The sequence below is a fragment of the Maniola hyperantus genome, chromosome 6 (genome assembly GCF_902806685.2).
Source record: "Maniola hyperantus chromosome 6, iAphHyp1.2, whole genome shotgun sequence".
Lineage (NCBI taxonomy): Eukaryota > Metazoa > Arthropoda > Insecta > Lepidoptera > Nymphalidae > Maniola > Maniola hyperantus.
Window position 1 is genome coordinate 5,105,279 of NC_048541.1, and position 25,608 is coordinate 5,130,886.

Sequence of the window (25,608 nt, forward strand, 5' to 3'; positions counted from 1 at the left end):
TTATAATAATTACTAACATTACCTACACAATAATCGAACTGCATAATCGGTCAAAAACAATCAAGTCAACACTAGGTAATCTATAGATATGAGATAGAAAATGATAAATTGTATACCTACATATTATCCACATTACAAAACGTTTAAACGTAAGGTAGTATTTTTCAAGGGTTGGGAGTTGACAGCCCTACGCACAATTCGATATTTAGTGCCACATCGTACCATCTTGGATTTGAGCCACCACTTATGTCGTTAGAAAAATATATTGTATGCTAACTGCTTACCTCAAATATTATGCCGTTTCAGAATGACTAATTGAAACAATTATTTGTATTGCGAGTTCTTCTGAATAAGGACAGATTTAATAAATTTTATAATTTAGAACTTTAGTCACCGATAATAATTGTCTAGAAATATCTGGCGCAAATAGTATTTGTGCTAAGTGCTAAAATTAGCCCCGTTGATAATAAAAAATACCAAAATGAATACATAGCTAGATTGCCCCCATAAACTATTAAAAAGAAGATCATAAGTGATAAAAACCATGTCTAACCTACTACTACTAATGAATCTCTTGGGTGCTATAAAAATGTAAAAGAAAGCGTAACTTATTGACAGAACTCATTAGTTTAACAAAACACACATGCAGAGATTTAGTGACGCATCTGTCTATTGCATATATTTTACAATCAACCGAACTTGGAACAGACTACAAACTTACCAAATAGAATGATGCATAATCCTCCAGTAAGAGAAGTCACGCTACAGTATTTATTTTAGACTGTGGCTTGGGAATCGATGAATAAAAACGCCGCACCCCAGGCGGTTATCAAAGCGTAAAGAAGTTAAGCTAATGTTAAACGACGCCTATCTTTTGTGTCTAATGTGTGATGGATGCTGCGTGAAATATGGTTAAAAAATGAAAATAAAAAGAATCAATCGCCTGAAGTACTCCGAATACAATAGTCGCGTTCATAAGTCTTTGTACTCAGTGAGATAATGTTATTTGAAAAATGAATCGTATCTCCAATCTGACTTTGAATAAAAGTGACTCTTATTTTATGAATATTGACACATTTTGACCCCTATTACTAATATATACTGTATGTATAGTATCCGATTTAAAAGCATCGATATAGTTCTAGCAGTAAACTTGTTTTGAATGCATAGAAACGGAAGTTTGAACAAAAGAGCGCGAGTACTAAATTAGAGGTTACGATCGAAAATCACAAAATTAAGGTCGGAAATATACGTCGTTATACCTACTCGACGTAAGCCAACAGGAACCTCTCTTCATCATTGAGAATCGTTCTTTTAAATACACATGTCACTGCTAACAAGCAAATCTTTATCTGGACGGTCGATCGCTAAAATATTTTTTGTGTCGCTTTAAGCACTTATCCGATCAGATAGCTTTCAGCTTGCAAACTATACCCTTTTATCTGCCGGTATTAATGGAGACAGTTCAGAAGCAGATAAAAACAGATTGCTTAAGTGTTTTCGGTGCCGCCATATACGTTTTGCTCGTTTTTGCTAAATCTGTGATTGCGTAATGCTAAAATGTTATTTCTATGTATTTTTTGTAAAGGCTATATTCTGTTAGAATTCATGTGAATATGCACTTTACTTCTTTCAATAGAGGCTCTGTTTCAGGCTTGTTGACGAAACATTTTATATTCAATAAAATTCTAGAGTATAAAACATCTTGTCTAAGTTCTGTTTTATCCAAACGCAATAAGCTCATAAGTCCTTTTGGTGTGGTCATCTTGTAGTAGTGGTTATCTTTAAAATTATTGAACACTAAAACTTATATTCACTGTTCTAATTTTATCTTCATTCGCTATCAAAATACATTCACTTAGTATATTCTTGTAGAATAAAAATATCAAAAATATCACTATCAAGGATACACTATCAATGTCTATATTTTTTCAACTGTCCACGCGTCGGAATGCTGAGAAAACAAACTGAGAAGAAAAGAAACATCACAACTGTCGCCAACGTTTCCGTAAACTCCAAGAGAAATGGCTACAGCTCCCGATACGTTGAAACTTTACTTTGCCAAATTCCAAATTCCTACCCTTTCAACCCTATTTCTATGAAATAAAGCTCAAAATTAGTCGATGATTTGGCAACGGCTAGCAAAATCGGTTATGTCCGATTGTTTGAAGGCTGCTCCCATTTTACGCAGGTAAGGGGATCCTATGAAAGACGACACTGTGTAAACAATTTGTCCCTACATTAGAAGAACGCCTCGCAAGATAAACACAAGAAACTCACGAAATTCATATTAGGCTAATCCGACCATCCGTTGCGTAAAGATGGCTAAATAATTTTCAACACATGGTGTGACAGTGTTTTGTTTTTTGCATCGTAAAGTTTAAGTGCTATTTTATTAGCCGTGACATTTCTTGAACTTGGAGCTATTATTAGCTCGATATTTAAGAAAATATGTCAAATCATGTAAAAACTTATATTTACTTATTGAATTGTTTTGTACCACCAATCAGTACCCTTATTATAAATGCGAAAGTGTGTTTTTTGTTGGTTTGTCCTTCAATCGCGTCGCAATGGTGCAACGGATTGACGTGATTTTTTGCATCGGTGTAGATAGACCTGGAGAGTGACATAGGCTACTTTTTATCCGCGAAAATCAAAGAGTTCCCACGGGATTTTTATAAACCTAATTCCACGCGGACGAAGTCGTGGGCATCAGATAGTAAAAATATAATTCTTATAACTATATAATTGTAGTACATCCATGTATGTCAAAAGTACGATTTTAGTCCTGATTTTAAAGGTGAACCGTACTTTTGACATGAAAATTGACCCATACAGTTAAAATGGCGCGTGAGATGTCATTTTGTACGGACTATATAATTCATAACTGACATTAATATATTATCTTCTTTCAGTTGTGAATTGTGATTGAGGAGTTTAAAAATGTCAATGAAAATCTGTACTCGGTATTAATATTAATAACAATTAACAATATCAATTCACAATCAGCAGATTCATAGTAATAAATTATAATGTTCTATTGCCTTCTAATCGGAGGTCGGGGGTTAGATCCCGGGCACGCACCTCTAACTTTTCAGATTTATGTGCGTTAAATATCACTTGCTTAAACAGTGAACTGTGAAGGAAAACATCAGATCTCCATAATATTCTCAAAGGTGTATGAAGTCTACCAATCCCCACATGGCCAGCGTGGTAGGCTATGGCCAAAACCCTTCTCACTCTGAGAGGAGACCCGTGCTCTGTAGTGAGCCGGCTATGGGTTGATCACGATGATGATGATTATGATTATCATGGTAACCAAATTCATGTAACTAGGTACTCCGCTTTGCGGTAACGAACTTTTTACTTGCCTACCTACATTCATTTATAATTTTAATAATTGCGTCTTTACCTACTAAATATAAGTTTTAAAATATCGTACATTTGGTTCAATGTTGTTAGTTTATAAGTATTGTTATTTAGCTTTTAATAAGATATGTGTGACGTGTAGATACCTAATGTTAACGGCTTCGGTATACGGAAAAACTCAAGCTTCGAGTTTATGATTATACCTGAATTTGTGTAACCTGTAAATATTTTTTCTTAAATAAATATATTTTTTATTATTATTATGGATATACATCTACTCTCACGCCCGCGTACAAAATAGATTATTATTATTATTATTATTATGTGCAGACTTCCATATGAATCGGTTCAACAGCTATCCGTCGCAATGTATAAATAAATCCACGAAAGTAAAGTTTGTTAAATAATGATTACAGTTCGTGCCCAAACATAAAAGAACAGATATGAGTTATAGGTACCTACTTGGTTATGCATCCAGTAATTTAGCAGATATAAATCAGTTTTGCTCAGGAGAATATTCGTCGTTAGTAGCAAATGTTGCTAAATGACGCCAATTATCAAATGTTTCTATTATATAAAATAGCGTAATAACGGGCCAGCGTCACATTGCAGAGGGCAGAGGGTCCCAAAATTTGAACACGTGTTCAAAATTCGAAAAATCATGATTGCCTCCTTAGGGAGCCAATCACGGTCATTAGAATTAGATATTCGAAGTTCAACGACTATCGAATTACGTAGGGTACGAATACTTGATGCTAGGAAATAAGATCTGAATGTGTCTCTTGATACCTAGAAAAAAGTGGGTTATCTGTATAATACAAAAATCAATTCGTGAGATAACTTATTCCGGCGATTTCATCCGTGCTGATTTACATCTTTTTGTCCTTTTAAATTTAAATATTTAAAAGGAAAAGGTGACTGACTGACTGACTGATCTATCAACGCACAGCTCAAACTACTGCTGATCGGGCTGAAATTTGGCATGCAGATAGTTACTATGATTAAGCATCCGCTAAGAAAGAATTTTTGAAAACTCAACCCCTAAGGGGGTGAAATAGAGGTTTGAAATTTGTGTAGTCCACGCGGACGAAGTCGCGAGCGTAAGCTAGTTATAAATATGTCCTTTTAAATTTCCAGGCCTACTGGCCTTTAGGCTGTGCGTTGTTTGTTAAATTAAATTAATATAAATTTGAATAAAAAAGAAATTTCGTATACCTACTAATGATTTTACTGCAAACAAAAAAGTTGAGATCAACTTATTCGACATGTTTGTTGCAATTATATACAAGACCAAACTTTCTTTGACTCACAGAAATAGCTACTGAAGAGGATCGTTAACCTGATTTTATATCCGAACCAATAGTAATTATATTCTCCTAAAGCACAAAAAGCTATCAATTTAAGAAGAAATATCACGCGAAGTTCAAACGGCGCAGCGCGGCGTTGGAAAATGCCAGTCATGTTCCAACTGTAGAAATATTTCAATGACGGTTTTTCATGTCTTTGAACCAAATGTGCCTATCTGCAACTGCAAATCAAATGACATAATTAAAATCTCGTGTTAACATTATGTAGTGTAGAACAGTAAGTACACCGATTTATACACCGAGTGTCTTACTCTAGTGTATAGTGAATAGAATAGAATAGAATGTTTTTTATTCATGTAAACTTTTTACAAGTATTTATGAATAGTCAGGTAGTTTTAATTTACCACTAGTTCGGAATGCCGGAATGTCGTCGTGTCTTTTCACACAATCACACAGGTCAATAAACACAGATTTTTCTGAGGCTTTCTATAAGTATCTAAGAAAATAGTAAAAGAAAACAGCGAAGAATGACACAAAATTTAATGGCAGCAATAGAGATCGCTGGCAGCAAATTAATGATCCAAATCCAAGTGTGTTCATAGTTACAAGCGACATAGAAGAGGCCTAACGGCAAAGGGAGTGATTTTCATTTGCACGCGTGTAGTTATGTGCCATTGTTCAAAAATCTTTGTTAAAAAAGTTTGCGAGGGAGCGTTATGTCCCCCAGCTAATTTATACTACTTGCACATGTTGACACGCGTCGCGAAAAAAATAAATAAAAAACGGTTATAGTTACACGGGTTTCACATTTAAGCCGCCACGCGGACTTTTCGATGAAATTGCAGTTTGTTTAGTTGTTTATGTCCAGTTCTTTTCTGCCATCATGACTTCAGGAGTCTCCTTCGAAATTCAAACTGCTCTTAGCGCGCTCCATATAATCGCAGTTTGTTTTTTATGCTCCTAAGATTAAGGATTGGTCAATCTTTAATCTAAGATTAAAATAATGAAACTCAATAAAGTTTTGTAGACACTCTCTAGAAACTAATATCTCTGTCGCTGGGTTGTTAGATTTCCATAACTTACTTATTGAAACTTAATATCACTTGATTTATGCTTGAGAGAATACTATCTAATCATTGGATTATTTTTATATTTATTTTACAGTAACTGAACAAATGTGTCTAAATCATTTTTTTTATCATTTACCAAAAGTAACATCAAAGTAGTACTATACTCGTATTAAATTAAGTATGTAATTTAAGTACTTTAACATTTCGGGCACAGTAAAAAAACCGTGTTTTATCAGAAAATGAGGATATTACTATAAGTATAGATTATGATATTATGGGCTTTCGCTGTAGATATCTCATCGGGATTTTCTTCCGTCCTATATACCTACTTATCGATAGTTCAAACGCAAGGCCAAGCTATAAACTTTAGTTTTATGTGCGATAAAATAACGTATCGAGATCAAAATAAACAATATTTTATGGACGTGGCTAAATCTTTTATCGTTTTGGTCTCTTTTTGCTGTATAATATGATCTACGTTGTCGTATAAAGTGGTAGTTGAATATGTAATTATGTAACAATATTGCTTTTTGTTTACTAAAGGGCCTGTTTCACAATAGCCAGATAAACTTTATCTTACGAATAAGTTTGACGTTATGACAGTTCTTGTATTGGGAATTTGTTAAAATGTCAGATTTATTCGTTAATCGTTAAATAATGTTTATCTGGCCATTTTTGAAACAGGCCCTACTAATAAATTATTTATTTAATTTTTGTTTTGTCAACGTTCCATCTTATAAACTAAAGATAAACATTAACTTGCAGAATAAATATCAAGTTAAATGCAGAATCTCGTTGGATTCGCTTTTCAGTTCATTAGAGCACATATAAATGGATATGTCATGTGTACCTGAGTGTAATTTAAAGTAGTTCTCTGAAAATATGTAGCATTAGATATAGCTCAATAACGGCCAGGAAACTTGAAAGTCCGAAAATCAAATCCAATCCGTAGCGGATATTTCACACTTTATCGAGCGGGAAGAAAACGTGTTTTGCTTACAGATTTATAAAAAGAAAACCAAAATTAGGTCAAGTAAAAATAAAGCAATCTGGATTATCAACAAGGGAGCAAAAAATCGAAAGATAACAAATGTGTTCAAGATTCAATTATAGATTAGCTCTACCACCGCACCACACAATTGCAAATCGTAATACGTGAATAAATAAACACAATTATTTTGCACAATAGAGGCAATCCTTGTTTTGTAACAGAATATTGAGTCCCAGTATCGGTTCATATTGGACGAAATCGGCAATTTTTTTTCAGCGATAGGTTTTCGCTATAATAATAGCCTGAGGCACAAAAGATGTACATCAATTCAAGTGTCAAAAACTAACATCTGCGCTCGTTCGTTGTAAACAGAGTAAAATAGTGAGGGTCCCAACTCCCATACGAGATCCTGGGGGACGTAGGCCGTAGCCTGTGTTTATGGCTCATTATTATTGTGCACCGCTTTAAAGTAGCTGAGAATGACGCACTCCACCCATTATTAATATATGTGGAAGCCTACCGTGGTCTATTGTTGGCTGAGTTTAAAATAATACCTTGGTACTCTAGCATTAACTGAAGTGGAGTTTCATTAAGTATGTTTGTAACGATTCGCTGTTGTAACAATATTTGTAATTTGAAGTAATTTTATAGTGGCCATTAATTAATGTTTGTTATGAACGCTGTCTTGACGGATATCCAAACTTTTAACAAATTTTATCGTAGCACTAAGGGGCTACCTAGTAACTATATAGTTTAGGCATATCTCGCACATTTTACGTAGAGTGCACAGTCAGCCTAAAAGTCAGATCTAATTGAATTAACATATACATTAAACTGAAGAATTAAAGATTTACACGTAAGTTCTCGTTCCTAGTCTACGTCAAGAATTTTAGGAAGTTTACGGGATTATTAAATAATCTAAGTAAATTCACGCAAACGCAATCGCGCATAAATTAGCCAGACTTTTAATAATCTTCAAACCTAGTCAAAAATGTTAGGAGTTTCGTTGTCTTTATTAAAAATGTTGTGTTTCTCAACAGGTTCCGTAGATGGAGGTCTAAGCGATGACTACATGAGTAGCGGAGAAGCACCGTACATCATCGAGCAGCCTCTAGACGTGACGGTTGCTCGACACCAACCCGCGACGCTCAACTGTCGAGCTGGTGGATCCCCAGCACCTACGATAAGATGGTACAAAAGTGGAGTGCTTGTGGTGTCTGATACCCATAGGAGCCTCCTACCAGCTGGGGGACTGTTCTTCTTAAGAGCAACCCATGGGAGGGCCCATTCAGATGCAGGAGTGTATTGGTGTGAAGCTACCAATCCGTATGGAACAGCTAGGAGTCGTAATGCTACTTTGCACGTTGCTGGTAAGTTTGATTCTACTTATGGTACGGTACTATCCTAATAGTCATCTTACGTAAGCACCTATAAGTACGCAACAGGTTGAGATGGCAATCGGGGTATGAGGTGGGGGGACGCCCCGCACACCTTCACGTCACACGCGCCCGCCTGCACCGGGTTAGCGCATAGGCTGTGCGGGTGTGAGGGAATAGATAGATAGATAGAAATACTTTATTGCACACAAAAAATATTACATAATTATTACAGAAACTAAAACTAAAAAATAATTGTATGCAAAGGTGGCCTTATTGCTCACAGCAATCTCTACCAGGCAACCTTTGGTGAAAGGAGAAACGAGAGGAGTTCCCTCCCCGATTGTCATCTCAACCTGTCTCGTTCAATACTTAATATAAGTTAGTCATAATGTAGAATTAGATCAATGTATTCTATTGAAGAGCCCTGATAGCCTAGTGGCTAACACGTCTGCCTACTATTCAGGAGGTTGGGATTTCGATCCCGGGCACGCCTCTTTAATTTTTTATAGTGTTTTAAGTAATTAAATCACTTGTTTAAACATTTATTTACTTCTACTCTTATGTATACTGATGTCATTTCCATAGTTATTCGTGAAGAATTCCGACTGGAACCTGTGACAACCCAGACGGCCCAAGGAGAAACAGTGATACTAGAATGTTCCCCGCCCAGAGGCTCTCCTGAACCCACAGTGTATTGGAAAAAGAACAGAGAAATCTTACACTTTGATGGTGACTCCAGGTAATTAAACACCATAATTTTTTCATCAAAAAATATTTTTTTGTAATGTCGTAACCATTCTCAGTAGTTAAGAGACCCATGTTGACCCATGACACCAAGAGACTCATGATCCATGTTCTTCTGATGAATGTCGTAAGCTTTGTATGCTTATTAATGTCTAACCTGCCTTATTGGTCAAGTTGTTAGCATGCTCGACAATGGAGGTTCTGGGTTCGGTTCCCGGCTTGGGCAAAAATATTTAGGTATTCGGTTTTCTGTTAAAAAGTTTTCAGTACTAGCCGGGAGTTAGGAAGTTGACAGTGTTTCATCATCGTGCTTCGGAGAGCACGGAAAGCCATCGGTCCTGCGCCTGATATCTCTCGTGTCAGATTTCTATCTCATTGGACTATGACAGTGAGGTAATGCAGAGCGCACCTGTGTTTGCAGTTTGCACACACGCTTGTGCACTATAATATCTATGGAGATTAGTCATAGAGAACTATGGAGATTGGCCACCGTGGCCGATTCGGTTGGGAGAACAATATCTAAAATAAATTCAACTCTTTAAATAATTTAGTAGGTCAACAAACTCAGCTCAATATCCAAACCTAAGTGAATAACTTATGTGGGCACTAAGCGACCATTCGTAACAAACTTTTGGATTGCGGAAAGCTGCCAAAGTTGGCAGATATATTAAAATGTGGAGCTTTGGGATATCCAATGAAAGTTGCTCGCCAGTTCGATAGAGCGCACTTAACGTAGAATCGAGGGTAGTCGATAAGAGCACTTCTAGTTAAATGGAATGGTGGAAACGCGATAGTCTTGTGAATCTCTACTGCATAAAGTCACATGATTTCTATATCCCGTGAGTGAAATGAAAGTAGAATCGATGTTATAATACGCGACAGGTCGAGATAGCAATCGGGGTGGAGACGCCCCGTACAGCTCCCGCGCTAACCCAGTGCGGGATAGCGCGGGTGACTTGTGGATGTGCGGGGCCCCCCGCCTCATACCCCGATTGCCATCTTGACCTGTCGCGAACTATAGTAACCTAAAAATTTCTTCACACACCAGAAAAAAATCATCAAAAATATACCTACTTTAGTATTCATTCTGATTATGAGTTACAGTATAAAAAGTCAACTCTGGTGAGAGTAAAAAATGACTTGTTGTTTGTTTAGGATAATATCGCACCTTTTTTGTTAGAGTTACGCGGCATATTTTCGGTTTATTGAATAACAATCTCCGCTAACATCAAATTGAATTCTGCAAAAAGTTTTATTGCCAATTCATTTCCAGTCGTTGTCTATGAATTTTTATGAGGCATGGCGTTAGGTAACATCTTGAGGGTACACACCGTGTATGGCGAAGCATGAAAATAATTAACAGTAGGGAGACTACATCAAAGTCATAAAGAAGGGGATATTTGAAGAGCTCGACAAGCAATCAAGTAAAAATCTGAATAGTTCTGACTCACCGGACCCTTTATTAAATGTTAATTTCCTATTGAATTATTCCGCCCAATATTTGAATGACTTTGTTACTTTGAGCTTGCTTCGAAGCAATGAAAATGAAATTCTTAATATTATTGAATAGTAAAAATACCCTATTTAATATAGTTTTGTATGTAATATGCTATTGCTTCAGAATGCATTTAGTAGACGGTGGAAGTCTCGTAATACAAGACGCGAGGCAAACTGACGCTGGCAGATATCAATGTATTGCAAGGAATGCGGCTGGCACTAGAGAATCTGCTGTCGCCACGCTTAGAATACACAGTAAGTAATAATTTGTAGGTACTACGGCTCATCTATAGGTAATCCAAATAAAGATAAACGCATAAGAAAGAATTATATTTTATTTTATTGTAACTCATTGGTCACGCAGCAGTCTGCGTTGATTTAATAAGAACAGTGTAATGTTATATTACTAAGTATACCTATATGTTTTCTGTTACTCCTGTTGCTTCGGCGCTTCTATCACTTGGGATTTTTAGCTTATTGTTCAAGTGGTGCAGATGTCAGGTTGTAAATACAATTTCTTCTTTTTTTGTATTTAAGTCACAGAAAAAAAAATTAAGAAAGGTAACATTAAATTAGATCCTTGTCTTTATATCTATTGAGGATTAGTTTTAGTTTAAGGATTACTTGATTTAAGAACATACAGTATAGTTTCAAGTATGTCCAGATGGTTCAATTAATTTGCATAAAATAAATTGTGCTGTTGTTTTTTATGTAGGTTATGTAGGTTTGTTATGTTGTAAAAAAGTTTGCCTTGATCTTTTAATAATTGAATCTCTTGATAATTTATGTGATTTTGTGCAGTTAAGCCATATTTAATCGCTGGTCCAGAGGATGTCATTGCACAAACCAGCGGAAGTGTAACCTTCCAATGCAGAGTGGGTGGCGATCCCCTTCCTGACGTGCTATGGCGGAGGACAGCCGGCGGTGGTAACATGCCACTCGGCCGTGTCAAAGTCCTTGACGACAGGAGCCTCAGGCTTGACAATATTGTTCTAAGTGATGAGGGAGAATACACATGCGAAGCTGACAATGCAGTTGGTGCTGTCAGTGCGAGTGGATACTTGACTGTTTACGGTGAGCTAAGTTTTTAGAAAAATATAAATTTTCCTAAACGTTTTTTTATTGTTATGTATATGTTATTTAGAGAATTTTACCTACTGTTTTAATCTTGAACGATTCGACAAAAAATTTATATCATAGATTAAAATTATATTGAAATCAGACAAATATGAATTTTACGACGATAAAAAAAGATAAATTTTTGTTCCAGATCCACCAACGGTAACATTGAAACCGAACTCAGTTATTGTAGAAAGTGGCTTTGCTGCAACTTATACTTGCAGTTCATCAGGTCAACCTGAGCCAACAATGTTCTGGAGTTTAGAAGGCAATAGAACTATTATGTTACCAGGCACTTCCAAAGGAAAATTTCATGCTTCAGCTTCAACCGATGGCGTAACTGTTTTAACAATCAACGATACAAATAAAAATGATAGCGGCCACACAATAGTTTGTTCAGCGGTTAACTTTGCTGGCAGTTCGTTTGTTAGAGGAAAACTAAGCGTGACGTCAGACGATGACCGCCCACCGCCAATCATAACAAACGGTCCCTCTAACCAAACGTTACCTATAAAATCGATGGCTGTTTTCCCCTGTACGGCCAACGGCACACCTGAACCAATCATTGCGTGGTATTTCGAAGGGGAAGCATTAATACAAAATCATAGAAGAAATATTTCCGCTGACGGAACACTTATTTTAAGAGATTTGGATAAAGATGACAGTGGCACTTATACTTGTGTCGCCTCATCCAAGCATGGAAAATACGTTTGGAGTGGAGTATTGATCGTTGATAGTCCAACCAATCCAAACATTCATTTCTTCAGAGCAGCTGATACATCTGCTCTACCCGGCCCACCAACGAAACCACAAATATATAACATCACAGATACAAGTGTGACTATAACATGGAGTCAAAATAATAAAATTGGTTCCTCTTCTATTATTGGATACCAAGTGGAGATGTTTTCTAAAGAATCCCTGTCAGGAAATAACACTCCTCGAAATTCTCGAGGATGGGTCGTTGTATCTAAAAGAGTCCATCAGACACATTACATAGTAAAATCTCTAATTCCTGGGATAACTTATATGTTTATTGTGAGGGCAGAAAATTCACATGGTCTGTCAGGGCCGAGCCCAGTTTCAGAGGCCGTGACAGTTGGTGAGGACAATAATTCATTATGGGAGGGACGAATATTTTCAAATAATACTGAGTACAGAAAAAATATAATGACAGACAATATCGTTGAACTTATTGAGGCGACGCCCATTGACTCTCAAACAATAAAACTTATGTGGGAAATACTTAATTTTTACTACCTTGAAGGACTTTTCATTTACTTCAGACCCTTAGATAACCAAACAATCGAGTATGAAATGAAAACTATTCTGCATTCCAACGATGTTTCTGGATATGAAATAACATCGCTCAGAAAGTACACGAAATACGAATTCTTTCTTGTACCCTTTTATAAGAAATTTGAGGGAAAGCCTTCAAATTCCAGAGCGGCGCAAACGCTAGATGATGGTAGGTTCTTGTATTTTTACATTTACATGTTCAAGAAACGCCTATAAGAGATTTTATGTAGACTGTTATTCACATTGCAGTTAATATTATTATTTTATTTGCAGTTCCTGATGGACCACCGACGAATATTGAAATGTATATTTATAATTCAACAACTGTGCATCTTAAATGGCATCCTCCAGAACCTACTTTACAGAATGGAGCCATTGTAGGATACAACGTAGTTTTAAATTGGTTAGATATACCAGCTAACAAATCTATGGTAGCTATAAATACTACCGTTCATCAAGCTACCAGCCTTATTATGACTAATTTGACCTCCGGAGTTAGTTATTCAGTTCAAATTGCAGCAGAAACTATAGTTGGTCTGGGACCCTTTAGCCAAAAAGTCTACTTGAATATTGATTCACGATCTGTGGGATTAGATCCATTATCAAGGTATGATAGATAACTGTGCAATATAATTAATATTAGAATTTTTTTAACTTCATTATTATTATTAATATTATGTTCTTTTGCTTTAGATATCCTAATAATGGAGAAGTCTCAATTGTTGCTGGAGATTTTGTAATGGAAACATGGTTTTACTTGTTGATCGGCGCCATTGTACTATTCAAAATTATAATAATTGGTGGCATTATTTATATCCGAAGACACAACATTTTTGCGAAAAAATCAGCCCTCCCAAATATCTATGGTATGTAAACTATTTTTTTAAATAAAAATAGTTAAACGTTCATCGTCGGAATAAATAAGAATGACATATTATCACGACATACTTAAATTTTTCCCTAGAATCTGCATCAGTATTTTAAAATTAAAAACATTCCACGGGTGTCGTAGGGTGGTAAGGGTGCCGAGCGTTTGTTTGATGGAGGTTTTGCCATGCGAGGGGTGGGAGGATGCTAGATTACTTTCAAGTTGAAAGGTAGCACGAGTCCTCTCTTCCTAGCGCAGTGGATCTCTTTCATTTCGCATTCATGTTGGCAGGCACAAAGGAATGATACAAATCCAAAAAATAACGACCGAGTAAATGTAAATGTTTTTTTATTTTGTTTCCTCGAGCCAATTCGTTTGTTGATTCACCCAGTTACCTTTAAGCCAATTCTATTAACTTTGTTTGTGGCTTGTATTGTATACCTTTACTTAACTTAGTTTATACGATCTCCCAGTAAACATGCAAGTTCAAACGGAATATATATGGTTGATTGTTTATTGTAGATTCAAATGGCACAAGCTTAGTAACTCAGATGAACATAAAAGCGGCGGTCTCTTTATCACACCCACTCAGTAGTTGTTACAACAAAAATACAGTTACGAAAACTGAGTCACTTTTATGGATGGAAAATCAGCCTGGACTGTGTATGTCTGGCAATCAAACGAGTCAATGCAAAGAAAAAACCAATTCCGAATACGACAAAGTGACCCAACAACTGCCCGAATATGCTGAAGTAACAACTTCCAGAGTAAATGGAAATGAATGGAACACGAGCAAAACCGCAACATCCCCCGCCGCCTATGCTTCAGTCACACTAGTAGCCAACACCCGTCAGTGCGTCAGTTCTCTGGTAAGCAGTTATATAATAATAATATTTGTTGTATAATAATTATTACTTACAGATTATTAATTTCTTGTTTCATCTGCAGCATTATATATTTTTATAGATGTATGAAATATGGTATTTTTTAACAGGGTTGGTTCCCTCCCGGAAGCAAGAATGTAGACAATTACGAAAACCGCTACGCACCTGATGAAGAACTCTACCCAGCAAGCAATGGGGGATATTACAATAGAAATGTTTATAGTGAAAAATATTTTCAAGGGCATCCTAATGTCCTAAAATTTTACGATTTGCCTTCCTTAGAGAAGACACAAAAAGCCCAAATCAGATACAATCAGAGTTTGGAAGAAAGAAAACCTGACAAAAAGGTGCAGACAGATGCAACACAATCTCTTATAGGGAGAAGTTATGGGGGCAATTCTAGAAAAAATTCGGAATCTGAAACTACGTATAGAGCGTTTGGCGAAGACGAATCGGAAGATGAGAATTATGGTGATGATTGCGGTTACGATGAATTGCAAGCGATGCAGCCGCAAAGACCGAGACCTAAGCATCAATATGAAAGGCCTAACTTTGACAACGACGCTACGCGAACACTAGCTCGCCTTACCTCTTTTAGACATGGACAAAATCTTCTAAACGGTACGCAAGGATCACATGCGCCTACGCACCCTCCTGCCACCCCTCATCCGCGAATCGACTCAGTGACGCGGTAGTATCACGCCTTGCCGGTTTTCGGCGACTTGTGCCAAACGGACGTATAGACCGATGTATCTTTAAAGTGCACTACAAATAGTGACATCCTGTGACATCGTTATAATCACTGTTCTTCCGCACCTAGCAAAGACTAACATTGTGTAAGCAGTAAACACTTAAACTAATATTGCGATAAGCTTTTTGCCTATCATTTAAATAACTTTGAAAGACTGTAAACTTATCTTCGTTACGAGCCTAATATTTTTTTTTTAGTATTATAGTATTACTACATATTATTTTGTAACATAATTTTACTACGTATGATAATAATTATTTATTACGTTCTATTGAAATTGTAGCTAGTCTTATGTAAAGTTAACACTTGTAAATTATGTAAATAACTACTGTTAGTCGATTATTGAGAAATCTTATGGTAAAAGTAATTAAAACAATTATTATGTAAATGACAAGAAATGTTTATCGTATTATTGATTGGATTAATAAAATTAATTTAGTCCGTCGAATATCAATAAACGAATTTGTGAGATATATCACTAGATTAAGTTTTCAAGTAGAAACTGAAGGAGTAAACGCTTGGCAATAATTCTGTAGTGTAAATATTTACTTAGATAAAACTTCAATTAGTATCATCCATGTGTTAGTTGTTTGTGAAAGAGACTTAGGTATATTACTGTAACACACTGATACACAGAGCAGAATGGCAATAATAAAGGTTAAAAAATGTATAAACAATTAACAAAGTATGTATGTAGTATGACAGAACAGGAGACGAAAGCTGGAATTAATATCTACTCGTAGCTTGAAGACCTAATAAACCTTATCATTAGGTTGTAAAGATATTATTTTAAATTCTAACAATATTTGGCTGATGAATAAAAATATTCTTAGCCCAAATTTTTTTGACATTATTTCATTAGCTTAGTGATGAATTAGAAAATAATCAGATCTAACCAATTAACTACCTTGTTTCCCAGTCTCAAGCACCCGTAATATTAAAATAAACCAATACGAAAATGCTTTTAAAGTAACATTGTAGAAAGTGGTCTGTTTTGTTAGTGACCTTAGAGATATTCGACTAATTTGTTTCATGTGCCATATTAATGTTTCCTATTTATAGCAAAGTAACATTGGAGTTGTGAAAAAAATTCAGATGATACTTACGAAAAAAAAAGAAAATTAAAACTACGTAAGGTAATGTGATATGTATAGCCACTTGTTATAAAATATAGCACTACTTGTATCATTGCATATCATCTATAGGTACGTAATACTTGCAAAACGTTAATTTAAAAGAAAGCTGCTATGAGTCTTATATTGATTGTCTTTGTAGCCACCTTATTTATAGCCCATGGCCACATTTGACGTTATAAATATAATATTTTAAATCGTAAATAATGTATTGTGCCTATCTTTATCTATATATATAAATGGAAAAGGTGACTGACTGACTGACTGATCTATCGACACACAGCTCAAACTACTGAACGGATCGGGCTGAAATTTGGCATGCAGATAGCTATTATGAGGTAGGCATCCGCTAAGAAAGGATTTAATTTTTTTTTAATTGCCTGAAAAAGAATCGACTGCTAGGCGGTACGAAGTTCGCCGGGTCAGCTAGTCTATCAATAAAATCTGATTGGTCTGCTAAACTTATCAAAACCCATCTCCTCTTTAGTGGATACCGCCGCGGCGGGCCTTATTCCTTTTATTTTTGACTTATAATTAAGTTCGATTTCGATATATGTGGTAAAGTTAACAAACTTTTTTATTTACGTAATAAATGGTTTTTACCTGATGAACCCACCTAATGTGGCCATGGGTTTAAATTATTGTAAATATGTAAATCAAGTTGATCGCGTTTTATACTTCGATATTTAAAATCAGTGCGCTTTTATTTCAATTTATCATTTAGACTGTCGTATAAATGATAAATAAATCGTTATTAAACTGTATACCATTTTAACAGAAGATACTTATCTACTATGAAAAAAAGATTTAAGACTTCGCAAACTTGCCACAACCCATCCTATGCCATCTGCCTGCCTTTCAACTGCCACAGCCCTTCTAAGTTAGCCGCTACTATCTTAGACTGCATCATCACTTACCACTAGGTGAGATGCAGTCCAGGGCTAACTTGTAATGGAATAAAAAATTCCGATTACATGTGACGTAAAAAATACTACGATTGTATTTGAGTCAAAATGCGTTGCAGTATAACTTGTTATCCTTGTGGCCTTCTGGTTAAGACGTCGTCAGTCACCCCTTTCGAGGGGTCAAGGTTTCAATCCCGGGCACGCACCTCAACTTTTCGGAGCTAATTATGTGCATTCTAAGCATTCAAATCACTTGTTGCAATGGTGAAGGAAAACATCGTGATGCCTGTTTGTTTGAGAGTTTTCCATGTGCTTTCAAAGGTTTGTGAAGTCTACCAAGCTGCATTTGATGAGCGTGGTGGATTATGGCCAAACCCTTCTCATTGTGAGAGGAGAACGCTGAGCCGGTGATGGGTTAATGATGGTGATGATGCGTTATTGTAGCGCGTGGTGTGGGGTGGGTGGGACTTTGCAAGTGTGCTCGGGCCCTAAGAGATACATTGTTTTATGAAAATAAGATTTATGTTTTAATTGCCTATTTTGATTTTTTTTTAATATCCTGAGTAGTATAAAGTATTAGGTATGATAAATGATAAATAAACAGTTTATTAACGTCTAGTAATAGATTTCAAAATGTTAAAATTGTTATATTGTAAAGTCAGCAACAAAGTTACGTTTGCACCCGTCCATAGTAGTTTGTACTGGAGGGTGTATACCTAGCTTTGTTGCTGACTGTACCTACCTAGTACCTACTAAGTACCTATAACAAAATGGCGCACATGAACCCAAACTTTGTGCACAATGCCGATGTTAGTGGAGTTTTATCACAAAAAAACTTTTTGGGTAGAAAAAAATTGACTAAAATACAAAATACCTTCTAGTTCCTATTTTCGCGCATTGTTAAATTTTATGGTAAGTGGGTATTAAGTTTTGAGGTAATATTCACAAAGCCATTGAAATGTATACTTGCCTGCCTATTTTATTTTAATATACTTTCGAATTTCCTCTCTGTTTGTGGCAGTAATCTTGACCCACTATGTAAAATTAAATAAAAAGCGAAAAAAACGTAGGTATTTAACAAACAAAAAATTTCTAAACACAGCTAGACTTACCGTGTGTAGTCACATGTGGCATTATTATATTATGCAATCTAGATTTTAACAGAATTATTTTTATCCAAAACACCCAAATCTGTAAGTACTGTGTAGCTAGTAGTATTAAATATAGAAATTTCAGTAAAAAATATGTAAGAGATTATGTTGTCGACCATTATGGCTTGCGCAGACGAGGGACTGTTGACGCGGAGGACAAAAATGGGTCAAGGGAGAAATCCATAGAGCGCACTGTGACTTTGCTTAGACTTAAATCAGAGTTAAAACGAGACAGATGTATATCTCTCACATAAATCTGTCTCGTTTTAAGTCTGAGCAAAGTCAAAGAGCGCTCTATAGATCTCTGTCTTAGAACCGCATCGCATAACGCACATAGTACAGCGAAATACCGTAGTTAACGATGAGGGGTCTTTTTCCTCCGCGGACAACAGTCTCCCGTCTGTGAATGGCCTTATACCTATTTAGACTATCATAGAAATGTTTATACGCAAAAAATGAAAAGTATACTTTATAAAAAACTATGTAAAGGCCTATTTTTGTGTGTGATAAGGATACGGTTACGTTATTACAACACTGGAATATAAATAAATGACGTCACAATAATCAAGACCCTATTTTAATTTTGTAACGGTCTTTGGAAACCTATTTTTAATAAAATAATTTAAATTACTAACTGAAAGAAGTTTTTATTTATACCTAATCAACCTAGATTAATGTGATAATATTATGTGCTCTGAGTGTAATGGCCAAAGAGCTAGCGTACGCCAGACCTTAATTATTTTATAAAAGCTGAAAGTTTCCCTGCGTATTGTCCCCAACACTGGGAGGAATGTTTGTTTGGATCATGGTGGCTTTGGGAGATAACAGGTAATAAAGGTGTAAAAAATCTTACGTCAAAGTTAGTCTATTTCTTTTATATTTTCTTCGGTATAGTAAATAGAAATTGCCAGACACTTAGTGTCGTGGCAACCCACTGCCAGGCGCCCTGAAAGTTTAAAGGTGTCTGTCTGTCAGGGCAGGGGGTTGCCAAAAGAAAAATAATGGTGCCGGTGACGATACATGGATTGGTGTCTCTTCTTTACGTACCTATTAATATTCTGTAGTAGAGTCACTTAATATGTCTGTAAAGCCATAGATATACATCTAGGTACTACCTTATATTCTCTAGTTGATAAGTGCAAACCGGTTTACAAAAACAGCCAATATTTCGACACGACACTGGTTCTGCAGTCAAACTTGAATGGTCTGCAAAAAGTTATGAGGAGGTTATAATGTGTTAAGTAAATTCATTATGTCATTCGTCTCACTCATTGCGAATCTCAAAATAGATTCGTTCAGTAGATACAAACCGTCGGAAATATCTGAGAACCTGGCTTAGTGACGTCAGGCAACGCGCTTGCGTTGCCACTGAAACTGTATAGGCGAAAGCGGGCGAGCTGCGGGGAAGCGCATTCCAGCGAGGTACGCAGATATTTGCGACGTGTTGTACACATATAAACTTTTGTAAAAACTGGTCGTAGTTTAAAGACAATAAAAATTAAAATAAAAATAAGTAGGTATGTTTCGTTTTTGCTGATTAAATTTTTCATATTTCATAAACGAGCACCATTGTTAGCTTCATATCAATATAAAATTTTCAATAAACATCCATTTACAATTCACTACGAAATAATTAAATACACAAAGCGACCACACGAGCCAATCGTTGGTTTACTCTGAATAAATATAACGAAATTAAATTGAATCGAATGTAATGTATCCGCCATCATTGACCTATGCAAGTAAGTGCACTGGATCTGGGATTTCTGGTCTCTTTTGAAGCAACTTCATCATTTTGGCTGATACAGACGTGAGCCTCATGTGAGAATATTCAGAACTAATTAATGTTAGTGATGAGACATAATGTCAATATAATACCAACATAAAGACAATGCCAATTTTATTTTACTACTAGCTGATTCCTGCGACTTCGTCCGCGTGGATTTACGTTTTTTAAAATCCCCGGGAACTCTTTGATTTTTCAGGATTGTTGTCGTTGCTTGGTACCTACAATATGAATTCACTATGAACACTTCCTGAATCTTGATAACTCAGGCGGGCAGTAACCCTGCAGCATCAGGATTAAGGAGTTGAATCCAGAATTTTTTATGTGACCAACGTAAACTTTTTTTGTTGATTTAAAAAAAAATTGCAAATCGGTCCAGAAACCTCGAAAAAATCGATGTAGAAAAAAGAACCACCTCCTTTTTGACAGTCGGTTAAAAACCGATGACCTTGAAATATTTACAGAACAATCTTTAAAATATCCCCTTTCTAACAAAAAAGAATGAATGAAATCGGACTACGCGTTAATGAATTACAACTCAGTATACATTTTAACTTTCGTCCCCTCTCCTACGGGAACCATGCTGAATTTCGGGATAAAAAGTATCCTATATTCTTCCTCATAGTATGACCTCAAATCGTACCAAGTTTCATTGGAATCCATTCAGTAGTTTCAGCGTGATGCGCGGCCGTGATACAGACAGACAGACAGACAGATAGATAGACAGACAGACAGACAGACAGACAAAAATGAAAAAAATTTCAGTTTTGGGTTCAGAAACGATTATTGAGTGCCCTCGAAAAAAAAATTTCAAAATATCTTCAATGTACAGAATTTGACCTGTTACAGTTTTATTATAAGTATATATATTGATAGGTACACTCGGCGGAGCGCTTCGAATCGGGACAGTACAGTAACTGTCATTTTGTATGGCACACCTCTTCCAGCGTACTTTTATGTCCATTTCAGTGATCCGCATTGTATCCGTTCTATTGTCATCGCATTTCAATTTATGAAGCAGCAATTCATAAACCAAATCTCTGTTCGACACTCGTCGTAAGTACGTTATTGGCGGATATTTAGCATCCGCTTGTGGTCCGGTCGGCTCGTCTGAAAATGCCTGATAACATAGTTAAGCTCATTAAGGACTCTCGCACGCGCTAGGCAAGACAATGTGTGCGCTTGAGCGTTGAAATTTGTGAGCAGACAAAATATGAAACGCTTATATTTTATTCGTATATAACTTAAATAGTAGGTGTATTATTATATTATAGCATCGTTATAATAGAAGAAAACGTGTAAAATGCTATTTTTATAGAAAAACGTTAGTCACATGAGATTTTATAGCAACTAGATCCATTTTATACTTATGGTACTTCGTCCGCGTGGATTTAGTTTTAATAATCCTGTGGGAACTTGATTTTTTTCTGAGAATAAAAATTACTTTTGTCACTCTAAAGGTATTTAACTATATCCATGCAAAAATCTCGTCACTTCGTTGCTCCACTGTGGTGTGACTGTAATTGAAGAATAAACAAACAAACACATTTTTGCATTCTTAGTAGCTGATTTCAGGTGTTGCTAGGTAGTTAAAAGGTGGCTGAAATAGCTGATATATTTAGGCACTAGCTGACCCTGCGAACTTCGTTCCGCCTAACAGTCGATTCAAATTTTTTAATTTTTTTTAAAATATCAATTCACTATCAGAAATTCTAAAATCCCCACGATTTAGGACTTCAGTACTTTGCAGCATCAGGATTGAGGAGTTAGGATCCGAAGTTCAATGATGTAGCCTATGCTTGGTACCTAAAATAATTTTGCATCATCCGCAGTTCCTGAAACATTATAGTTTAGGAGTGCTGTACCCTACATCATCAGGGTTGAGGAGTTGAGACTTGAAGTCTGAGAATAAAGTCGTTGCTTGGTACCTACAATATGAATTCACTATGAACACTTCCTGAATCTTGATAACTCAGGCGGGCAGTAACCCTGCAGCATCAGGATTAAGGAGTTGAATCCAGAATTTTTTATGTGACCACCACGAAAACTTTTTTTGTTGATTTAAAAAAAAAATTGCAAATCCGTCCAGAAACCTCGAAAAAATGTAGAAAAAAGAACCACCTCATTTTTGACAGTCGGTTAAAAACCGATTACCTTGAAATATTTACGGAACAATTTTTAAAATATCCCCTTTCTAACAAAAAAAGAATGAATGAAATCGGACTACGCGTTAATGAATTACAACTCAGTATACATTTTAACTTTCATCCCCTCTCCTACGGGAACCATGCTGAATTTCGGGATAAAAAGTATCCTATATTCTTCCTCATAGTATGACCTCAAATCGTACCAAGTTTCATTGGAGTCCATTCAGTAGTTTCAGCGTGATGCGCGGCCGTGATACAGACAGACAGACAGACAGACAGACAGACAGACAGACAGACAGATAGACAGACAGACAGACAAAAATGAAAAAAATTACAGTTTTGTGTTCAGTATCGATTATAGAGTGCCCTCGAAAAAAATTTTTCAAAATATCTTCAATGTACAGAATTTGACCTGTTACAGTTTTATTATAAGTATATATATATATATATGACCTGTTACAGTTTTATTATAAGTATATATTGATAACATTGTTGAATGTAGAGCTCACTCTGACTTTTTATGTAGTGAAAGACGAGAAGGATCTATAATAATTGTATTGAAATTATGTTATTCGTAAAAACTGCTGAAGTAAACTTCCTATATTGATTCTAGGATTTTAGTGACTGTATCCGCCCTAAATAAAAGGTTACATCAACACCGATCGCGGATGCCATTCATCTTTATCTTCCTAAGTACGTAATGAATGGCGACATTTCCAGTTGAAACCCAGAGAGATGCCATAGTACTAGAGGCGGTGATGTCCCGCAAAATAGCCTCAATCGGTGAGAATTTTGCCTGCACTGCGAATTTTCACCGCGCGATTTTATCCACAGAATTCTGTGACGTATAGAGATTGTATGGAGCCACACGCACTCAGGAAAAAATAAGTATGCATGAACGGTATTTTGTATTACTGTGTTGCTACATACAGAAAAGACGCGCCGACGCAAGCAACTTGTACTAACATATTTGTCCCATACCCTCGCCATGCGACCCACCAAATTATAGCGGCCTAGGCCGTCGACTAGTTCGCTTTTATGAACGGACTAGCTGATGCCCGCGACTTCGTCCGCGTGTAATTAAATATTTTTGTTTTTTTTTTTAAATATCATGGGAATTCTTTGATTTTCCGGGATAAAAAATAGGCTATGTCACTCTCCAGGTCTATATCTATACCCATGCAAAATGACACCAATCCGATGCACCGTTGCGACGTGATTGAAGGACTAACCAAGAAACTAACAAACCAAGAAACTAATAAACCAACAAACCAACACACTTACGCATTTATAATAAGGGTACTGATTGGCTCTGGTTTTAAACTTACATCTTTCTAAAACGCTTTTTGACGCTTGTTGTACGAGGTTTACATTTCTATGGTCTATTTAACTCAATGTTAAACCAGTGTCATCGAATCAATCGAATATTCGCATGTGCACAATTTGCCCGGGATAGGAAAATCGTGTACATGCATTGAATTTTTGCACAGCGCGCGCTGAAACACGGTTTCACTGAAAAAAGAATAACAAAATCCGTGCGAATCTATACTATGAAACCGATAAAGTTTTTGGAGCGAAGTAAATCTGTACTATTTAAAACTGTTAGAGAAGTATTTTTGTGCACTAAAAATACATCCGCATTTTTATCAGCTAATATTATTTTGAGGAAATTCGTAGGGTGAACCAGAGTGCCCAGCTCTAAGCGTTGCTAAGCTGAATTGGCTTAGTTCAGAAAACGGATGGATAGACGTTGGGGTCCCAAGGTGCTAGAATGGCAACCTCGCACCGGAAAATGCAGCGTTAGAGAACCCCCCACTATATGGACAGACGACTTTAAACGAGCCTCAGCAGGGAGCCGCTGGATTTTGCAGCTCAGGACAGTGGTGTGTGGACTGTGGACTAGGGTCCTCTGTCCAGCAGTGAACGTCTATCGATTGACAATGATGTTGATGATGATATCGAATTATGAGTAAGCAGAATTTGTGGGATATAAGTTTTCTGTATAAATTATAAGAGTAGGTAGAACCGCGGGCAATATCTAGTCTACATGAATATAAACACCAAGTTTCTCTCTTTCGTTCCAGTTTTTCATATTTTTTTCATTGAATAGTATGTGGACTGTGGAGGGCGCGGTCGCCCCGGGTATCGTTTTAATTTTCCGCCAGCGTGGAAATTTACACCATCTGAATGAACCATCAATTTTAATGAGCTTTAAAAGTTAACTGATCAACGGCCTCGGTGCGCCGCGCTAGGAAAATGTTTCTTCCGTTAGAAAATTATATGCACCACTGAATGCAAGTGAAATTTATTTTCAAAGAGGTCAAAGAGCTTTCTTTCGATATTTGTCTTATTTTATAAGGGTTTTTTTTACAATCGTCAAATAAAAACGAACAAACATAACGAATGTATAAATTTTTATTTAGAATAGAATATAATATTTTTATACAAGTACCTAAACTTTTACAAGTGCTTTTGAATAGTGAAATAATATAACATTTTGACAGATTTCCAACATAAATGTTGTCAAAAAGTTGCTTTCAAAGTAAAATGTTATTAGTATCGGTCATATGAAATGGTCGTAGACTATGTTATAGTGACCCCAGGGCTAGCCATAGATATATGTAGTACGCGACAGGTTGAAATGGCAATCGGGGAGAGAACACACACCCGCACAGCCCCCGCGCTAACCTGGTGCGGGCGAGCGCGGGTGACGTGCGGGTGTGCGTGGCGTCCCCCCGCCTCATACCCCGATTGCCATATCTACCTGTCGCGGACTATACCTACGCATATATTCATACTATAGATACCAGTAGCCGGTGAACAATATTTTCGCATAGAGCTATTTTCACAAGCAATTACTCAGACAGGTATTTTAAAAGCAGGGCCCGCAACCACTCACGGCCGGCTATTCGGTGACGGATATAATTCAATTAAGAATTAATTGCTTGATTAAGTTGCGTCCTCATCGAGGGGTGTTTTGTTCTATTACCCGAAATATGATTTCGAAGGTGCGGCGTTTTTAGGGTCAATTTTGGTAATGGGAAACGTTTGTTATGCTGGACGGTGACGCAGATGGATTTTGTCGATAATTTATCTTCAAGAGACGCTCGAATAACTACTAATATTATTACCTATGTAGAGATTTTTTGCATATTATTATTTTTTACATCACCAAAGTAAGTTTTAAATGAAAATTCAGATTTAGTTC

General features: G+C 36.3%; 1 protein-coding gene across 3 annotated transcripts in view; it reads left to right on the forward strand.

Moving 5' to 3' along the window:
* The window catches only part of LOC117983024 (roundabout homolog 2-like), an 89,415-nt gene extending 71,647 nt beyond the window's left edge, over positions 1-17,768 (forward strand). For all 3 annotated transcript variants that reach the window (XM_069499246.1, XM_034969476.2, XM_069499245.1), the window contains exons 3-11: positions 7,778-8,107; positions 8,702-8,855; positions 10,482-10,612; positions 11,159-11,431; positions 11,628-12,944; positions 13,049-13,382; positions 13,469-13,641; positions 14,166-14,512; positions 14,638-17,768. In XM_069499246.1, the coding sequence (XP_069355347.1) occupies positions 7,778-8,107; positions 8,702-8,855; positions 10,482-10,612; positions 11,159-11,431; positions 11,628-12,944; positions 13,049-13,382; positions 13,469-13,641; positions 14,166-14,512; positions 14,638-15,222 (3,644 nt within the window). In that variant the 3' untranslated portion in view covers positions 15,223-17,768. The remainder of the gene's footprint in view (positions 1-7,777; positions 8,108-8,701; positions 8,856-10,481; positions 10,613-11,158; positions 11,432-11,627; positions 12,945-13,048; positions 13,383-13,468; positions 13,642-14,165; positions 14,513-14,637) is intronic.
* Positions 17,769-25,608: the final 7,840 nt, after the last annotated feature.